General features: G+C 40.2%; 1 protein-coding gene across 3 annotated transcripts in view; it reads left to right on the top strand.

The window, feature by feature from the left end:
* The window catches only part of ICA1 (islet cell autoantigen 1), a 70,868-nt gene extending 60,261 nt beyond the window's left edge, over positions 1-10,607 (top strand). For 2 of the 3 annotated variants that reach the window (XM_033060096.2, XM_033060079.2), the window contains 3 exons: positions 2,818-3,093; positions 7,879-7,974; positions 9,680-10,607. In XM_033060096.2, the coding sequence (XP_032915987.1) occupies positions 2,818-3,093; positions 7,879-7,974; positions 9,680-9,801 (494 nt within the window). In that variant the 3' untranslated portion in view covers positions 9,802-10,607. The remainder of the gene's footprint in view (positions 1-2,817; positions 3,094-7,878; positions 7,975-9,679) is intronic. The other variant, XM_033060087.2, reaches the window with a different exon arrangement.
* Positions 10,608-21,189: the final 10,582 nt, after the last annotated feature.

Below are 21,189 nucleotides of genomic sequence, written 5' to 3'. Positions count from 1 at the left end.
AGATAAGGTAACAATGACTTCTTTTCTGTGGTTATTAAAATAGATCGGTGCATGTCTGATAGTGACATTTTTTTCCTTCTGGTTTTCTTCTTACTCAGTTCCATTCCTTGTTGGGCTTTCCTAGTGGAGATGCAGATAATATATACAATTATTGCTCATACAAGCTTAGCTCTGCCACTTAGAGCACTTTTTTCTTTACTTAAACAGTTTAATTAATACAAAAACTGCTGTGAGGTGTCTGCATTGGCTAAGGATCGCTTTGGCACTGTTAAAACATCAGCCATTTGCCCTAATTTTACACATTAGCTAGCTGTAGGATAATGAGTATTGTACTATTTTAAGTGAAGGCGTATAGGTAGAGGTATACTTTCATGTGTGTTTCAGAAGGAAGTCTTTATCATGTGTTGCCAATCATGTACTGTTGTAAATATTTTTAGTTTCACTTCCCTTTTTTTTTTAATAGCAGCAAAATGAGGTATGTTTATAAAGGAATTGTGAGCATTGCTAGAGGCTTGTTCAAACAACTATGAAAAGAATATAGTCACATTGTTCATTCAGTGTTTTATTGGAAGGTTTGGATTTTTTTCATGGTTATTTATAAGGTTGGGGCAGCATGTGCAGACAGAAAAAGGGATTTTGACTGAAAATGGGCAGTGAAAACAGAAACAGGAAAAGAAGTAATAGAGGATTTACGGGTAAGGTGAGAAAGTCCCTATCATTCTAGTAATCTGGTAGAGATACCACATGAGTAATATCTCGGTAAGCAAGACTGGTTTCTGAGAGAACCTTTATTGCAAACAAGAGTAAAACTTGCTGCTGCTTACTCAGAGCCTGAACACACCCTATCCTGCCCTGCCACGGGTGCGCAGTCCCCACAGGAAAACCAGGAAGATTGCTGAGCCACAAAATGTGTCACTCCTTAGATTTCTGGTGGTTGTACACCCTGCAGCAAGACCTGACTGCTCTTCACTCGTAAAGCTTTTTCGTTGTGCTCACTGCTGAAGTCAAGATGGGGCTCCTGCAATGGTTCCCCAGATGAAGCAGAGCTTGGCTCTGAGCTGTGCTGCTGCATTTGTTCCGTTCAGGGCACTTGTGGTTACGCGTGGTGTTGGTGCTGTGTTGTAGCACATCTGCTACAAATGCTACTCCCTCTGCATCTCCCCCTGCAAGTTCATGAAGGGGCTTCCTGAGAGCAGCTTTGAGACAGTGATGCCCCATAGAGCTCAGAGTTCTTAAGGGCCTTTGAAATAGCAGGTGTGTTTCCCCTATGGGAGGATTTGCCCCTCTGTCTTACCTGCTGAATAACCTGGGGGAATTGGAGGTACTTGGACAATGTTAATATTCTTTGCTCTTTATCTGAAGATGGGAAAACAGCCTGAAAATTTGTAAGAGCAAATTGTTTTCTGAGGTATTTTAGTTATAGTCTAGGGGGAACATCAGGAAAATTGACGTGTTTCTAATGTTTCTATTTCTGATTTTTAGGCCCTGTCAGGGAGTATACAGAGGTATATCAAAATGTGAGTTAGAAAGGAGTTGAATCTCACAGCTGAGTTCAGTAATGAATAAAATCACTTTATTGTGTGTTGGTTTATTTGTTTCTTAGTACGTAGGTGTGTGTGCTGACGCACGAGCCTATTTTAAAACACAGTTTTGTGCTTTTTTTTCCTCCTCTGACTCAACTTCAACCATTTCATTATAAATTATTACAGCTGTTACCAGGAAACTTTTTCTGAGAAGGCTGTTGAGTTTCAGTAAAATGGCCTGTTGCAAACACTTGCTACTGTCAATCTTTTATCCCAACCCAAAAGGGATAAAAGCGTTATGTAAGTTGAATGCAAATTGGAGAGTTCAGCTGATGTACCCAAACTTTGGAAAACTGAAGTTGCTTCTGTGCCTTGCCACAAGTTTGAAACAAGCATAATTAAGGTAAACTGATCTGGATTTCAGGAACATTATCAGCCTTGTTGACTACTGTTTTTGTGATCTGCAGACTTCCACAGGGGAGCTCCAAATGCTTCCAATTAAAATAATTCTTGAGGGTCCTTGATAGTTCTTTAATTCTCAAAATATTTTGGAAAAGGCTAATGATCCTGGTTACCAGTTTCATGTATTTTATATAACTATTTAGCATTTCTAAAATAGGAAAAAAATATTTTTAAGGAGCAGTGGCTCAAGTGATCTAAGAGCTTCTTCTGCTGCAGTTCTGGTGCTGGAAGAACTAGCACAGGAAATTGGAAGGAAAATGAGCCCCAAATATTTCTCAGCAGCTTAGGAGAAGAAAAAAATTGTTATAGCATTGATCAGTGTAGAAATCTAACTCTGTGTCATAGACTAACCTTTTTTAAGGGAAAATACTCCAGTAATTCAAACATCAGTCAGAAGGTCATAAGGGAGATCTTAAATCCCCAAGCTCTACCTTTTTTTTTTTTTTTAAGTTTATAACAATCTGTAGTTTTTTGAGACTTTCATATAATGTTTCAAGAAACAACATAGACATAGCATTTCTGAATGATTTAAATATTAGACTGTGTAATTATTTTGTTATGTTTAATAAATTTTTAAGCATACTTCTAATATTATTTTTAAAGCAAGTCTTAACGGCAGTTAGGTTATCTAAGAAAATGAAGGAATTATTTGTTGCATAAGGTATAAACCCAGATGTCCAAGAGAATTGAGTCTAAAAAAGAAAACAAATATTCTTGCAAAAATACTCCATCTCACTTACATACATAGCCTAGATTGGCTATGTTTTTAAAAGTTCCTTCTTTACTTTGTCTAAAAAAATTTATTTATCTTGACTCTCTTGTTCTGAGACAGCTTCAAAGGAAAAGTTTGTGAGATCCTTGGAGCCAGAACCTGGTGATAAGGATGACATGGTGTTGCTAAATGAGATCCTCAACGCCTCCTCCCTAGATGAGGGGGAATTCAGCAAAGAGTGGACAGCTGTTTTTGGACAGGCTGCTGATCTCACCATGAACTCTTCAGCTAGAGATGGGGAGAGCACTTCATCATCTGCAGTACCAGCACCATCAGGCTACTTGCCCTCACAGCTGCTAGACCAAAACATGAATGACTTGCAGTCATCCTTACACGGTGAGAGCTCGTCGTCTTCTGTCAGTATGTTTGGGTTAGGGTTTAGAGTATGGTTTTCTGGTATGTAGAAGTGTGGTGAAAGTTTATATTGTGCCATGGCTGCAGAAATTGTGCCTGAAATTAAAGCAGAGTATGGCCTGGAGAAAAAACACATTAGTAACTTACTTGTTTTTCTAGCCCTTCTCATACAGTGTTTGAATGAAGTACTCCAAAACTAAAGTTAAGATTTCTGTCTTGCATGTTTTCATGGAATTTCTTGAAATGTTTTTTAGAACTTTGAGAACATTTTTTTCCTGAAGCAGAAAATATGTTTCAGTGGGTTTTACTGATTTAATTACAACTGCTGTCTCTGTTAAGGAACCAAAAATGATTACTGTCTTTTGTCTGTCTATTTTTAAACCATGTAGTGAAAATCAGTTACTTTTTTTTTTTTTTTTTTCCCAAGTATCCTATACCATTGCATGTGGGGATATGGATCAGGTAGAATGGGTTGTCTCATCCTGGCAAACATACAGGTGGCTTTCTCTTGCAGACTGGTTACTGATGCAACTCTTTCTCTCCTCTTTCTTCTGTGCAGTTAATTCTCTTGTCTTTTCCAAGCGACTGCTGGGGAAAAGAAAAGGGTGAACTAGGGCAGAGCTTTCCTGCTGCTGCTTTGGCCTTGAGGAAGGAAAGAAGGGAGGGAGGAAGGCAGGCTGGTGATAAACAGCTGACAGCACCTACCTTTTTCCTCCTTGCAGTCTGGCTGGATCTTCTGTAGGGCTATGCAAGCTGGAAGGGACCTTGCCTTTTTGGGCTCTGTCCCAAGTCATTTAAATCTCACTTGGGCAACGGCAATATAGGAAAGGGTAGCAGGCTGATCCTGTCCTGCAGACTATTTCTTGGAATCCATGCAACTGAAAGAGTCATACATTATGTACAATGACCTGTGACATTTTGGCAGGAATAATCAAGTCAGATTACTTTATAATTAATGCAGTTACTACCAGCACCCCTAGAGCAAGATACCTCGGTTCATTGACTTCAGCACATAGATGAAAAATGGGAGAATGCATGTAATGATGCACAGGTTTAGATGTATTTTTATAAGGTACATGATTTTCAAGCAAATTACTAAAAATAGCAACAGAAATATTATGAGATTGTTCTTTTTCACAGCTTTACATATTTTTCAATATATTTTACATTTCAGTGTAATTTCCAATTTTAAATGTAAATGTGTTTTTAAAGGAAAAGTATTTTTTAGGTGTAAACAGCAAGCAAAGTTGTGCATCCTTTCTAAGATGGCTGTTAGCTTTCATTTGCTCTGGCATTGGGTGCAGTGTTAGAGACTTCAAAATCAGAATTCAGTAATGTTGCATTCAAGGAATACTAGAAATGGAAAATCCATTCCAGTCAACATAGTATCCCAAAATCTTTTTGAGTGAAAAAAAATAGTAAAGGGCAAAATAAGTGGATGTTTTCAAATGGGTTTCCAAGGTTTTGGCAGAAGATTGTGGTAATTGATGTACTGGCATTTGAAAAGTCAGGGCTAATCAGCTAAGTCATTGTAGCTGAAAACAGTCTTTCTAAATGTTTTGTTTCTTGTTTTATCTTTCCAAATATTTCCAAGGTTTTGGTTTTCCTATTTTTCAACAGAAGATGAAATGTGGTCCATTTTATATCTTGTAAAAACTCGGCTTTAATCTTGAACTACGTTTCATTTTACTTCACAACTTTTCTTTCAGAATTTGATCTTATCATTAAATATGGAGAGACTTTTAAAAAAAATACTAACTGGAGTATAAACATATCCAGACATACAAGTTGGAAGTATTGGAATATATGAATTATATTTTTACTGAGGACTTGTGATACATCTCCTGCATTTTTTTCCCTGACTAGTAGGATTGCTTAATAATTATTCAGTGTGAGGTGCCACACCGCAGCCTCAATGTTGCATACTTCCTGTGTGAATTTGGCCTTAAGACCATAAAGATTCTTAAAACTCACATGCTTAACTTTAAGCACATTAACTTTTCTATTAACTTCAGTGGGATTACTTACTTATTTTATGTTAAGCACACTCATAAATCTTTGGGGCTTTGTTTTCTCTCTGCCTCAGATCTTAATCTGTAAAACAGGCACAATGCTATGCAGGTTATAAACTGCAGGAATTCCCAGCTCAGAGTTTTCTCTGGCTGTATTTATAGGCAGGATTCAGCACAATGGGACTCTGAATTGCTATGGGGCTACCAGATGCTGGTTTGAAATACATATAAATGTGTGTGTGTTTGTATAATAGAAACAAAGCATGCTCCCAACATATCTTTTAGATTCTCCTCCAGATAACAGCTCTGTAGTTAAGTTGCCTTTCTACTTTTTCAGAGGGAGCATTGGCTTTCTCTTTTCATGATGTTTATGGCCCCATTTACTTACTCATTCGTACCATTAAGGGGTCTTCTTTATCTTCCCTACATGTGCATGTATTCTAGTTGGTAAGAAAATGCACAGTTCACCATTTCCTTTTCTAAATTTAATCATTGCAATGTTGGTGGAGATGCTTGCTGACAGCAAGCTGTTTGGTTTCCTTGCTGTCTTGGCAATAACCTTTTTGTCTGGTCGCATAACAAAGCCATCCTGTGAACAGGCAAACCAAAACAGGCTTAGGGCCAACAACTGCATTCAAACTGATAGGCTGCGGTTTGAAAGGCAAAGTTGTTCCCTGTAGCTGACTGAAAATAAAATTCATGAAAGTACTCAATAAAACATTGGTGTCAGTCTTTCCCAGTACCTTCATAGATAAGTAATTTCATTATGAAAGCATCACATATTTTCTGGAATGTATTTGTTTGGATTTTTTGTGGCTATTGTTAGATTCTTCTTGTTTTCTAAGTGGCTCTTGAGCTATCTGTGTTTCATTAAATGACAGCCAAGCCACAGCATCTGTTGCAGATATGCTGCCTACCAGGCCTTAGTCCAGGGACTCAAAAAGAGGCAAGGCTCCAAAGGAGTTCACAGGTTTGAAGTGTTTTGTTCCCTGACCTGCCAAGCGCATCAGTGCAAAGGAACATTAGTGATGTCACAAGGAGCCAGTTCCTGGTCTTGATGAAGCCACTGGGACTCCCGCAGAAATTTTCTGGCAGAGCTCCTGTTCATTTCCATCAGATTAGGATTTAACCCTCTTTGTTTAAGCAGCTGAATTTACCTGTTGTCATTCATTGCCATGTCAAACTTTCTCACAATGCATCTCCAAGCACACAAAAACATTGCAGTCTACTGTAGTTGTGTATAATGTCCTCTGCCATTCTTGTTTGCAACACAAGCAGAGAAAATGCCTGAAAAAGTATGTCTTTCTGAAGGGGCACATTATTTATCTTGCAGATTTGCTTATTTGAGAAATTAAACTATAAAACCTCACTTTTCAAGGGGCACAGGCTGGCTTACAAGCCTTTATCACCTTCGTCTAGGGCAAATACATGGGAGCACTCTGCATCCAGATTTTGAAGAAGTTTTTGGTTAGTTTCCTTAGAGATACAGAGGATGTTTGTGGCTTTAAATTTCCTTCCTAATTCATGTGATTTTACAGAAAAATTCTTCTTGCCTCTTTTTATAACATAGCTTGGGCTTTAGACCTTTTATAGCAAGGTAAGATCAGAGAGTGATGAGAATAATCTACGGAGAGAGGAAGGGTTGATATGACTGATGTGGTTGTTGCATTACCTGTCAGGATGCTGGGTGCCAATATCTGACAGGACTCCCAAAAGACCAGAAAGTAAAGGGAGGAAGAACAAAAAGAGTAAAAAAGGATGTGAAAGCACAAACTTGTAGAAAAAGAGAGACTGAATAAGGAAATGGTAACTGGGTGCATAGATGAGCATCCTGTTTGTGATACTGCCAAATTAGATGGATAATTGATCAGGCCAAACTTAAAGGATATATTAATTAAATTAGAAATACTGTCTTTAGTCCTCTAAATGTAATAAAGGCCATGAATTTATGTATCTTAAGGAAGGGACAAAAATAGTTTTGTTTTTCTCCTAATCTGTTTCTGCAGTATACCACCCCTGGTTTATTTTGTCAACCTGTTCATCTGGCCTCATTACCTGAATTTATCATTACTCTTTTATGAATATAGAATATGCATGTAAGAACAAAAAACTATTTCACTTTTTCCTGCATAGTTTCTCTCTTCTTGCTGAGAATCTCCTTTCCAATAAAGAGAAAAAAAATAATCCATTAACATGTAGTTTTAAATTAACTTGAAGTAATTAATCTTGAATTTAATTCTTCAGTGTTTTTCAATGACCTATCTTTTTTTACCAGAATTACTTCAAAATTAACTAAAAAATTTAGGGTCTCTAAATAAGGTTTTGTCTGGAACAATGAGTGAAATGAAAGTCTTTGGACCTGGAAAAAATGTTTATCATGTGTGGTATTCCCACCCAAATATGTGACTCTTTTCCCTACAGCTGTGTTCGACTTGATTACTGAACTGGATTTTCTGTGAATGTGTATTAACTGTGATTCTGTAAGAGAAACAAATATCTTTTTTAGTCTGGTGAAAGGTTTGAAAAGAGTATAGTTGCTTGGAGCAGTAGATGATGAAAGTGAGCTGTAGAAACTCTTTTGTAAAGGGTGTTGCTCCTGTGCAGATCTGACTGCTGACTTTGCGTGTACAAGGACATGTACGTAATGTAATGTAATGTAATACTCTGCTCCTCTGTCTGGTGCTGCCAGACACTGGAGTGTTGGAATTAACAAAGTAACTCCTCGTGCTAATGCTGCTGTATTACTGAATTTTAGGATGGGCAGCCAGCAGTGTGAGCCCACCATCAATACCACAGCCAGCACAGAAACCACACAGCCTGAATGTGAATGATGGCAAGACGCCTGGGAAAGGTGATAGTTATGTATTTTCTTCAGTTACTTGGCTTTTCCTTTTTAGCTCTTGTGTCTTTTATGGTGTCTCATGTCTTCTCACTGTGGTATCAAAACTTATTTTTGTAGTAGCTCAGTCTTGTGCTTCCCGATCACTCTGTTTCACCTTGATTAGGTGTATGGTATGTGTGTATATGTATATTTATTGTAGACTTAGTGTTAATAGCACATCAGTAGAGTAATTTACTATATAACAAAGGAGTTGAAGCTGCAGTTTCTTTTACGTACTTTGAGTTGCACAGAATAGCATCTGTAAGCATTTTGTCTGAGCTAATGTTTTTAAGGTCTAAGATTTAGCATTGTGGCTAAAATACAGGCTGCTGATAAGGCAGAAGAGCCCTAATTGCAATTTTTTTGATAAACATATATGATATCAGTAATCATCTGTTTAAAACATAATTGAGTTGCTGCAACTGAGCTAAGAGTGCATAGACCTGCCATCTACTGAGACAAAGGCCTGCTGATTTTTGACCAGGATTTTCTGGATAAGTGAACCAGAATCATGTTGAATTCCATTGCCAGTTTGTAGCCACTTCTGTGCATTCACATTTCATGATACAGAAGAAAGGGGTGACATGTATTCCTTCCCCTGAGATTTTTCAGCTCAGTAGAAAAAAAAGGAAAAGAGGGTTAAGGTGTTTCAGGAGCTGTTTTGGAAATCAGTGCAATTGTGCAGGCACAGGACTGGCACCAGCAAGAGGAATGGCCTTCAGCTGTTTGGAAATCTGTGGTTCTGAAAGTGGCAGTACCAAGAGGAGGCAGAGCCTATTTTGTCTGTAAATTCTTTTTGTCATAAAGAAAGCTTTCATGTGCCATTATCTCTCTGAGAGAAGAACGTATCTTATTTCACTGTCAGTACAATACATGTTGGGCATAGGGCCACAAAAACAAAGCAAGGGGAAATGTACCTTCTTCATAGCAGCCAAAGTTGTTACTGCTTTAACCTGAACATCTGCCCAGTTGGAATAAAAGCAGGTAGGAGACCTCTGTGAAATACATACATCAATGTGAACATAGAGGTGCAATAGTCCAGCTGCTATTGGATATGTTCCCTATTCACATTTTGTCTATATCCATCAGAATTATACTAGAAACTGTATTGAGGACTGCCTATCAAATATAACCCCTCTCTTTCTCTCTCCAGCCAATGCCTTCCCATTAAAACTTCATTCCAGATGAGTAATGACCTTGTTGGGTGCATACAGGGGAGACGGAACAGTCACATGAATTGGATTTAGGCAAAGGAATTTAGTCCTGTAAAAGAGGTTGAAAGTAAAATTTGCCTTCACTTTCCTTTTGCTTGTTTTCAGGCATGCAGGGGCACACTCAAATACCTTTCATGAAACAAAGCTAGATAGAGTGAGATTGTTTCTATTTCTAGTTAGTGTTCTGTACTTATTGTGGCAGAAGCCATATAAAATACATAGCAGACATGTAAAACACTCATTCTTACTAAAGTTCTCTATTCTGACAAAGATAGTGTTTTAAATCAGTCATTCTGATTTTCTTGTCAGAAGTGCCCTTGGTAATAAATTAACCAATAGCATGGCATTTGTTTGACCTCAGTCAAACATTCAGTCAGTTTTCTTTTGAAATAGCTGACAAGTCTGTGCATTTCTTTTTTCTTTCTTTTTTTCTTTTTTTTTTTTTCCTTTTTTTTTCCCAGAATCTCCAAAGAATCCTAAAGACTTGACTGCTTGGTTCAGTCTCTTTGCTGACCTTGACCCGTTATCCAATCCTGATGCTGTTGGAAAAACTGATAAAGAACATGAATTGCTTAATGCATGAGTCAGCTGCCTCTGGTAACTCACATTCTTCCCTTCATCAACACTATTTTGGAGTTTAAAAAAACTAAATGAAAATTAGTATGCTGTTGTGAAACTATAAAGTATGTGCCATGATAATAAAATTAAAGGGAATTAATCCCCTTTTCTATAGGTACAGTTATTTGCTCTTGTTTTGTATAAAGAGTTCGCATTTATTTTCTATGTGGACTTAAAAAAATGAGGTTAAGAATTAGGGCAGATTTCTTGCCAAATTAGATTGTCTGCTGAAACACTGTCTTTGCCTGGGGTGATGTGGAGCTAACACCGAAGTGAAATACAAATTGCAAACCTATTTTTTTATAATGTTTCTTGAGTAAATTAAAAAAAATCATGTAACTGAAGAGGCTGCATGAGTCAAACATCTATCATGTATATAATATATCTATTACTGCTGTGTTTAGATGTCAACTAAATTTGTTTTGTTAGTACTCACAGTTGAAAAAGCTGTGCTGGAGCTAATTACCGAAGAAGTAAATTTGGGTCTGTGCAGCCATTGAAATTGTGCCCTTTCCAATCTAACTTTTTTGACAAACTGCACTACATAAAGAGAAGTCATGCCCAGGAGGTTTCTTTTTCTGAGTTTTTTCTCCATTGCACCAACAGAATTTGCACCTGTTTGCAGAAGTTTCTTGGAACTGATACTTTGCCATGCCATCAATCCATTTCTGTTTGTTCTGAGAATTTTTCATCCGGTTTATTTCTGAAGCATGTGTTATTTTAAGCTTGTTGTGACATTAACTCTTTAATAAAATGATTTTGACAAAAACCACAACTTTATTCCCACTGGAATGCTGTTGTGCTGTTGAATTGGTACATAACAGGTATCTGAAGATAAAGATGACTGGTTTGTAGACAGTACTGAGCCCTTTGTTTCTGAATAGTAATCCAGTAGGAAGGACAGTGAGAAAAACTGATGTGGTGTTCCTTTGCTTCCCTGCAAAAGAAGGGGAAAAGGCCATAATCATTATGGTTGGGAATGGCCTCCAAGACTATTGAGTCCAACCTTGGAACAAACAGTTCCACTGCCAACTAAACCACAGCACTCAATGCCATGTCTGGTAGTCTTTTGAACACTTCCAGGCATGCTGACTCCACCACCTTCCTGGGGAGCCCATTCCAATGCCTGACCACCCCTTGAGTGGAGAAATTCTTCCAGATGTCCAACCTGGGCATGCCCTTGTGCACCCTGAGAATGTGTCACTAGCCAGTTAAGATCACAAGCTCTGTGTACTGTATAGGAGCTGCTTTACAATTTATTATATTCAGCCTATTTTAATTTGCTTGATTTCCTTTTATGTTGGTGAAGCATTTCACAACCAGTTATCTGTACACTCAGTTAATCCCTCCCTCATGGTCTAATAGGTAACTAAGTACCTGAAAATAACTATATAAATGTACAAGTTTCCCTGAATTGTCCAACTTCTTGCATGCAGCAGAACGCTGGTGGATGTGTGCAGTGAGCAGCAGTTATGTGCATTTGGTGCTTCCTATCTAAAAAGCCACACTGAGGCTTTTGAGTTGGACTGACCAAAGTCCATCAGGCTCAACCCTCAGCAAGCTTTAACACCCCTGTTGAACTGTCATGTTCATTATCCCATCCCATAACCTGAAAGTGTCAAAATACTTCAGTTGTTGCCAGACAAGTTCTTCAGATGCTTAGCAGTGGCTTTTCAGGTCTAATGGGAAGAGATGCTCTGATCTTCTCTTTGCACAGTCCCCAGCCCAGCTGGGACTCTAGGGTGTATAAGACCTGGAATCTGATATCAATGCTGTACTCTTTCTAAAGGTAAAATTTGGTTCCTTCCACAGTATTTGCTACTCTTCAGTACTTGCAGCTCCTTGTGCAGTGAGCTGCCTTTTCTGCACTTTGTAACTCTCTTGAGCACTAGGAGGGGGCTGAATTCACAACATTGGACTGCAGTTCTGGCAGTAAATAAGACATCTACAAAGGGGATTAACTGGGAAATACCTAAGTGTAAGTGCACCCCAGTGTAACCCTTAGGAGTGCTGGTTTGTACTCATAAGAGACTGTTTGCTCCAAATCCTCTTCATCCCAAGCTGTAATTAGCTGCAATCCCAAAAATGTTAGTGTCAGATGCTCGAGGGAGAGCCAGGCTGCTCTTCAGCCCAGCTGGGTTACCACAAAATCATTAAACAGATTCTTGCAACTTTAAGCAAGTCTGTGGTTGTTAAATTTGCAGTGGATTACATTTGTCTGGATAGTTTCTAAAACACTTGTGGACAATCCACTCCAGCACTTTTTAGTAGCTGAAGCAGTTTGGTGAAAAGCAGAGAGGAGGCTGTATTAAGTTCAAAATAGCCAATTAACTGCTCTTAAAGGCTCAAAAAAGTTTGTTCTTTAGGTCACAGATTCTAGACTTCCAGGATTTAAAAACAAAACAACCAAAACCAGGCACAAAAAACCAAACTCCTGTCTTGACTGGGACAATTAGGAGCATTACAGAGGTTCAGCTAATGATATTAGAATCCTTATCTTGTTTTTAAGTAGGAAAGCATCAGAATGATCGTCCCTTTTACACAAGGCAAACCATAGGTGCAAGGTTTTTTCTTTTCCTCCTTACACAAACTGCACTACCAAGCAATTCATACTAAGCATTGATTTCTTGTAATATGTAATTTTTGAAATTACTTAAGCTTTGAATAATTTGCAATGCAATTTTTTCTCACTTTCAAATGAAAAAAAAAAAAAACAAGAAACAAGCCAGAGGTATTTAAAATATAATTGATTTTGCTTAAAGAAAAGCAGTTTAAATCCCTGTGTACAGTGCATTATCATCACAAAGATTTAATGAAGTTGAAAACCAGAGCAGGAAGGCTACCATCCTGCAAGTAGACATTGTTAATGCAAAGTACAGAGTTACAAATAATACTTCCCTACTTCTAAAGAAGTGTCTGGCACATGCTCATCAGCAGTCTGGGGTGTGGAGTCACTCCCAGGCCAGAGCCACTGAGAGGATCGTCTGTGCTGAGCTTTCAGGCTTGGGACAACAGGGCAGTTCATCATCCTGGTAAAATTATGGATTGATTTTTCTACACCCATAATGTTCATCTTGATTTAATATTCTTCATTCCAGTTGCATATTCTGGTCCAGTAGTGGATTGTTTTAAAATAAAAACAGCTGCAGAACCCCTATAGCAGATGAAAACAGTGGCAATTGATTAACTGTCTTTATTGTGAAGTTTATTAAATTTGATGTAATTGATAATTCAAAGTTTCTACAATTCTCAGAGCAGCTGCTTCAGAGGAACTGGACTGTGAGCCTTGGCAATTGAATAGCTCATAGAGAAAACTACCAGGCAACTTTTAAAAAGTAACTTTTCTGGCCTTGTGAAGTGACCATGATTTATTTCAACAGAGAGGAATAGGACTTACCTTGTTCCTTTCTGCTGTTTCCATATCTAATATTGTATGGGCATGACACTGATGTACTTTGAAGCAGGACCACTTGGCCACAAGCAGCCAACTGCCTTCCCCAAATATCCTTTTAAATTCGCTTCAAACATTAGGGGGCTGCACATGCTAGAAAAAAGAGGCAGCACCTGAGTAACAAGGTGACCAGCAAGCAGCTTTGCTCCAAGTGGGAATACAGGAAATATCCTGGCCTACAAACCCTTGCAGGATCTGAGCCTGGAAAGGCTCAGCAGAGTAGGGGGTTGATGTGACGTCACAGCACCCAGGTGCTGCCATCATGCCACCTTTTCCTGGGTCCTCTCTTGACTGCTCTCTGCATCCTTCCATCACAGCCCACTGTGAGTGGCAGGGGATTCTGGATGAGCAGCACCAAGGAATGAATGGTGGGTGTGCTGTCCAGTTTTGCTGTTGAGGGTATGTAGGGTCAAATAGCCCCAGAGCACAGGAAAGGCAGCTGGAAAGATGATCACATATCAGAGCAGCAGCAAGAATGAACATGGTACAGGTGCAGCTGCCAGGGTGGGCAAGGAAGGACCCTTCAAGCTTCCTTCCAAGCACTTATGGCAAATCCCCCACTGGTTAGCCTACTTTTACAACTTCTGCTCCTTGTAATTGTCTTATTTTTAAACAAGCCACCATATGGGGGAGGCAGGAAGCAGAACAACCACCAGGCTTGCCAACAGCCAAGCAACAGGCTTTGCCTCAGCTGAGCAGCAGAAATGCTGAGATGGTCTAGCACCTCATTGGCCAGTCAAGCACAACAGAGCTGCTGGGGCTGCCATCCTCCCTCTGCGTATGCTCAGCACAGTGCACACACTTGGAGTGCCCACACACACAGCCTCTCCTGGGACAGTAAACAAGGGCACCAAGGCCTTGCAGGTCCAGCAAGTCTGGCCTTGGGTAACCAGCCAGCCTCCAGCACCAAGGATTGGCCTTGCAGTCAATCAGACCATTACCGGGCCATTCATTAACAGGGCTCTCCCAAGCATAAAATTGGCTTTTCCCCTCACTGACTAATTACAAACCCTAAGGGCTAAAGTATAGCCCTCCCTTCAAGTCAGACAAAGTACTTGCCAGCACAGGAGCTCTCCCTGCCGGAGTGGGTCCAGAGGAGAGCCATGAAACCAGTCAGCAGGGCTGGAGCAGCTGTCCTGTGAAGAAAGGCTGAGAGAGCTGGTGGTGTTCAGCCTGGGGTCCAGAAGTCTCTGGGGGGAGACTTTACTGTGGGGCTTTCTTTTCAGTATATACAGTTTGTAAGAAAGACTGAGACTTCATCAGCGCCAGGACAAGAGGCAGGTTGTTAGCTGAAAGAGTATAGGGTTTAGATTGCACATAAGAGAATTTTTTTGTGGTGAGACATTGAAACTGCTTGGCCAAGGAAGTGACAGATGCCCCAGCCCTGGAAATGTTCAAGGTCTGGTTCAGTGAGGTCTATGAAGAACCCCATCTCGTAAAAAATCCATGGCAGAGGGGTTGGACTAGAAGACCTTTAGAGGTCCCTGCCAGTCCAAACCGTTCTGCGAATCCATGACCAAGTGAGGAGGCTGCTTTTGCTGGACAGCAGTGTTCAGCTCCCAGCAGCTGCATCAACTTTTAACTCTTCTACCATAGCAAAAGCTTGATGAGCCCAGCATTGTAATTAATCCATAGTGGGTTTGAAGTTTTGGCTGCTTGCAGAAAATAACAAAATTTAAATTGAGAGAAGGATCTGTAGCTTAGAGGTGGAAGCCTGGCTGACACTATTTGCCAGCTGTTTACACTGGTTGCTGTTGGAATCCTTTTTGGGATAGGGAATACCAAAAAAAAAAAAAAAAAAAAAAAAAAAAAAAAGAGGAAAAAGTCGATGAGGAGTCGATGAGGGAGCAAACCTACATAAGCTGTTAAAGAAGTTAGAGCTAGTCTTCTCTTTAAACTGAAATCTTTCATCTATTCCAGAAACTTACTCTGCAGGATGTTTCTTTTATTTTGGATTTCTACAGCTATAATGGCAGTAGGAAAGGCTGGAGGACAGGTGTTGGATGCCATATGCTTGCTTCATCAACAGGCTGGAGCGAGGTAAAAAAAAGTTTAGAAGTGCTACACAATTAAATGATCGAACCCTGTCTCCATCTAGGTGGGTGGATAACAGCTGGCTGCAGGAAACAAGCATGCTGAAGGTAATGGGAGCAGGATGCAACAAGGAAAAAGCCCAAACTCCTATTATTTCAAGTACAATCCTGACGCACAAAAGACAGGAATTGAAATAATGAGCCACTTTGCTGTTGCAGCTGCTTATTTTTCTGGACAGCTTTGGCAGTCTGTGTGGTGCTCCCATGGTTGTCTCTGCCTTGAACTTGAGCACCAGAGCTTCAGAACACCAAAGCCTGACAGCAGAGAGCAGCCCTCACTGTGGCAGGTGAGAGTTTGCTTTTCAGAGATTTTTTGAAGACAACGCAAAGAATGAGACAAGCCCCATGGGGGACTTTTCTGATCTGTGGTTCAGCTGGTCTTGGGCTGATCCAGCCTTTTCTGCAAGGTTTTCCCTGGATTTGGAGTCAGCAGCCATGACTGCAAGAGCCAGAGGCACAGGAGCAATTCAAGGCTCTTCCCCTAAAATGCCAGTCTGAGTTCTGAAGTCACAGAACCTTGTCCAGGACTGTGGTCCCAAACTCATCCAAACATGGGCCACCACTATCCTAGCAGGTAATTTCCAGCTGGAAAAGAGCCTGCAGTGGCACTGATCTGGCTGAAAACTTTCCAGCCCCCAAAAATAGCATTTGAAGCAGCAGAGGCCACAGAGGGATGTGAGGCTGTGCAGTGGGGAGATGCCAGCAGCACTACCACAGCCCTGAGGCAAGACTTGTGGTCACCTCTACATGTCACAAAACCACAGCCAAGCTCACATGCAAGATACTCACAGTCATGACTGCTCTTCATGTAGGGAAATGATTACAAGACACCTTACTTGAACAAAAATCTTTCTTTTGTTAATTCTTAACCTTCCTTTCCCCTCCAGCACTGAGCAGTTTGCAGCTTTTGCTTTCATTTTAAAGGGAAGTGACCCGGGTCTCCTTGGAGCAGGAGACCTCTTGGCTTCACCAGCCTTTGCAGTGTTCTTAAGTTACTAGTGCTGTGCTTCAAAGCCTGGCTAGACCTCAGAGTGTGCAGGTCCATCTCACTGCTTGCAGTTTAAGCCATGGCAATGTTGCCGAAACAAAGTATAAAAGGAAACAAGATTAAAAAAGCAAACAGACATTCAAGAAGAAAGGCTGCTCTAAAGACTACTTTACAGACCCTGTCTTGCCCCCATCTGTTTTATCAGCTCATCCTGTTAGCAAATATTAAATGCAATTGAAAACCAGTAAAAATCCATAATGGTCATTTTCCTACTTGAGATTTGGAGGAGCAGATTGAACTGTCTGTCCTAATGGTGGTTTCTAATGAACAGTGCAGCTTGTCTATAAGTGGTTTGGGTTCCCTCTCTGTTCCCCATAAACATGTGAAGTATTTAATGCAGGGCTTAATTGAGGTTGAGGTGTATAATACTGTTTTCTTTAATGGTTGTTATCCAATTGAAAAATGAAAAGTCTTTCAAGATACAAGAAAATGCTTTCACAGCCTCAAAATAAGTCCTGTTGTGTAACAGCACCAGTACAAACCAAGTTCCTTTCTGCAAGGGCCAACTGCCAGAGTGAAGTGCCTTTCTTCAGGGAAGATTAATCCAATATATACACGATCAGCAGTCTCTAAATCTCTATCAAGGTGCTTAAGTTTCTGCACCAGGGCCTATCAGAAAAAAAACCCAAACACCTGACCCATGACAGCATCAAGTAGCTTGGGGCCAGTCTTACCATGGTTCAGGTAATGATGTTCCTGTCCCCAGTGCACAACACCACCATGGTGCTGCCAGAACTGCCAACAGCTGCAGGAGCCCAGGTTCACAAGTTTTTCTCCCTGGTTTGCAACAAGGAGACGTCTCCCAGTCATCAGAGATGGTGGAAATGAGACTCCTGTGCATAGGGGGCCAGCAGGGCCAGTACATACCATGGTGGGACATGGAAACTTCCATGATGGTGAAGGCTGAGAAATGGACAACAGCTCCTGCTCTGGTAGACCTGCACCCCCAGGACTGAGCCAGTGCCACGAATCCCCTGGGCCAGACAGAGGTACTAGTTTGTTGGCCAGTCTGGAGGTAATTTTCTCTATTACTGAATATAAAGTCAGGTAATGCTACAGAGCAGCATTCACAGCCTATCAGCCAGGACACAACCAAATGGACAGATTGCAATCTACAGATGGCCTGATTTAGAGAAGAAATGACATTTATCCAGGCTAATACTCCTCTGGAGTATTAAGGCATCTGCTGTGTTCCTAACCCAAGGAACATCCTGTATGTACCAATACAAACATACAGGTTACCCTCCTAATCAGGGGCCTAGGCTGCCTTTGCTTTCCCAGTGTTTGGAAAGTGCAAGACTTACTGCTCCCATCTTCATCACTCCCCTACCCCCAAAGGATTAGTATTTCCCTGTAGAAGAGGAAAACTAGAACATCCTCCCTAGAAGAGAACAGATTTCTTAGGTACTCAATTTAGAAAGTGTTTAAACCATCTCCTTGGAATTCTCCACTAGAACCAAAACCAGATCCATCATTGTACCAAACTCATTTCATAAACAAGAGATCCTGAATGCAGTGATAGTCCTTAAAATACACCTACATGCCCCATCCAAAATATAACCATGCAGTCGAATTAGCTAGTATGGTACTATCTCTGTACTGTCAGAGATGGAAAGCTATGTCTGAAGCTTCTTATATTTTCAGCAACTGACATTAAAATGAAAGGATCTCAGCATTCTCAGGATGTACAGTGAATTAGAATCCTAAGGAATCACAAAAGCAGACTTAAGCACTTCTTCCCCCCACTCACCATTTCCTAGTAACAGTATTTAGTTTCCAAAGGCAACACTCTTTTTACACTCTTTCATAAGAATTAATTCTTACTTCCCTATGTAACAAGCCCAAGGACAGCACCAACCTTATGGAAAGGAAGGCTGCTACCCAGCCTCTGAGAAACCTCTGTATCACAGAGATAGGGCACAACTAGAAATTCTTATCCAAATAAAACTCAGAAAGAGAGTTATTTCATCACCCAGCGTTTTAGCACTAAAGTTTTAACAGGAGTTCTAGTTTTTTCAACTTCCTCCTCCTTGGAGTAAGAACTTCTGTCCATCAAGTCTCAAGAGCACTCAGATCTCACCTGTGGAAAGTAAATGGACACTCGGTTTTAGTTAACATGACTCATACCTGGCAGTCTGGGATTTAGATGATAGATGATGCTATTTACTTACTTCTTATTTGGAGAAGTTAAAAACAAAGGTACAAAAAGTAGATTACCATGAGTATTACTATTGTCCTGAACAAACCCTATTTTCATCCAATAGCTGCATAAACCACTGAAAAGTTTAACCACACACTCCACTGTGCACATACACAAAAAAAATCTCACACACACCATTCCTTTTTTTTTCTACAGGCACAGTTAGCTTAACTGTCCTTTGTTATGAAGCTCAGTCTCTAATTGAATGGGGAGAAGGAGATTGACATGACCTTCTCTTCTCCCAGGTTTCCAGCTCCTCTGCCTCTCAGCTTTCCAGGCTACAGATAAGGCAGCCTAAAAATTTCCCATCAGAACTTTGTACTACCTGAGATAAAATGTCAGCTATTCTTAAAAATGGGGTCACCTCTCTATTCAGCTTCATCTAATTGCTCTTCTTTCTTGTCATCAATTGAATTTGCAGTTTAACTTACATATTCACTCACTTCCTATGTGGCCTTCACTGAGCAAACTCCTTCTTCTCAGACCCACTTGAGTAATACATTATTTCTGTGACCTGTTGCACTCCAAAAAGACAACTCCTACTCTCCAGTTTCTTACCACCTCTCTTTTGGCACTATAGAGGAGTGCCAAAATCAAAAGAACTAATAAAGTTACTCAACTACCTCTGTTTACTGAGACCTCATTCATGTTTGACACACCAAAAATTTCCAGAAGCCAAAAGTTACCCTCAAAAACCTCTTGCAGACAGTTTAAAAGATGTGTTAACACTCTAGGTGAAAATATTGCAGCATGTGCTTCTTTAGTGAGGCAAGTATTCTTAAGAGTAGTTAAAAAATTCCACCTCTTTACCACCAACAAAAATGCTCCAAATAATCACAAATTAGTAAAGCTTATAAAAACCATATTTGAGCACATCTTTTGTAAAATCATCTCATTTTAAATATATCAGCACTTGAAAAAAATCTTCCCTTGCATGTTGGCTCAGTAATTAAATATACTTAGTGTTAAAATAAATCCACATTTTTAGTATAAATTCATCTACCTTCATTTTCTTACTGCTTAATACTTCATCTCTGCTCAACCTAGAGCTCATTACTAAGTATATCCTATGTGTATTTACTAAATGAAATTAAGTCAACTCTTCCACCATCAAGTTAATCATGTTGAGCTCCTACACAGCCACCTTCTGGTTTTTCCAGTACTTTATTCCTATAGCTCCTCCCTGAGCCTTTTACAGTCTCTTCCAAACTAGAGAATTTTCCAGGACTGGTTACACTAATGCAAACAGAAACAAGATACACACATTTTAACTACATGTCAATCTTTGATCAAACAACTTCCTTCAGCCAAGTACCAAGTATGGATGACAGTACGTGTAATGCATGTACTTTCCCAGCTTTAATTCACTTTTTCCTTGCACTTAGGTTCTGGACATACACAGTAGGAACTTGGGTTATTTCCTCCCAGCTGAGTTGCTTCAAAACTGTGTTTTCATGGCTGTATTTTGGAAAGCAAGGCAGGCTGTTTTACAACAGTAATTGATGTAAACTTCTACTAGTTATCTGTTATATCCAAACTGCTTGGCTTGTATCTCAAGTAATGTCTGAAGGTCCCAATCCATTACCTTGGAGGAAGGCCAGGGTAGGAGGAGCTGGTTTGCTAAGCCTTGATGGTGTTTGTTTGCAGCTGAATAAATTAGAGATGTTTGGCTGACATCACAGTTTCTCTTGTTCATGTTACTCCTTACACTTACACTCTGTGAAGATACTGAGACTCCTATGCTTGTGCCAGTGTCTGGCTCTTCCCAAGAGCTAATTTGTCAGGAAGCCAGAAATCACTTCCCAGACAGCTCCCTGTTTCCTAAAAGAAGCACGTCACTCACTATCTGCTATCCCCTACCCCAGCATACACAGTCAAGGACTCTCCTTACACAGACCTCTGAAGCATTCATTTCCAGAGCCATGAATTACTAGAAAATGTCTTTAATTCACAAAAAGGGACTCAAGGCAAAATTATTTCATTAGTTCTCTACTCTCGGTGCCTTTCCGACTCCTGGTTTTGGCTTTGGGGGAAGACAAAGGCAGTGAGTTACACACAGCATATGAAGTGTGCCTCATGTGGAAAAAAAATCCAAAATGTGACTAAGCAGGCAAGGCCTAAATTCATGGGGATGCTTAAAAGCTCCCTTTGATACAAATTGCATCTCATCTCTGCAGGGCAAGCTGCATGCTTTTGTCAAAGTACTTTCTGAGAAAACACCTCCCACTCAAGGACAGCCTGAAACTGCTGCAGCCAAATCCATTTAGGGGACAGGACCGTCACAAGGCTACTCCTAGGAACCCCTTCAAGCTGATGATGAAATGGCTGAAATGAAGCCATTTCTGACTGAAGGCCACCAAGCATTCTCATAGTTGGGTGGGATCACAGAACCACAGAATATCCTGCATTGGAAGGGACCCAAAAGGGTCACTGAAGTCCAACTTACAGCCCTGCAAAGGACTTTTAGTTAAGTTCCAGTTAATGTTTTTAACATAGTCACTAGAAACCCTTGTAAGCATTGGGATGCTGAAAACTTAAAATTTCCACTGACTGATGACAAT

The sequence above is a fragment of the Catharus ustulatus genome, chromosome 1 (genome assembly GCF_009819885.2).
Source record: "Catharus ustulatus isolate bCatUst1 chromosome 1, bCatUst1.pri.v2, whole genome shotgun sequence".
Lineage (NCBI taxonomy): Eukaryota > Metazoa > Chordata > Aves > Passeriformes > Turdidae > Catharus > Catharus ustulatus.
The sequence above is the reverse complement of the archived record's forward strand: the minus strand, read 5'-3'. Positions and strand labels throughout refer to the sequence as shown.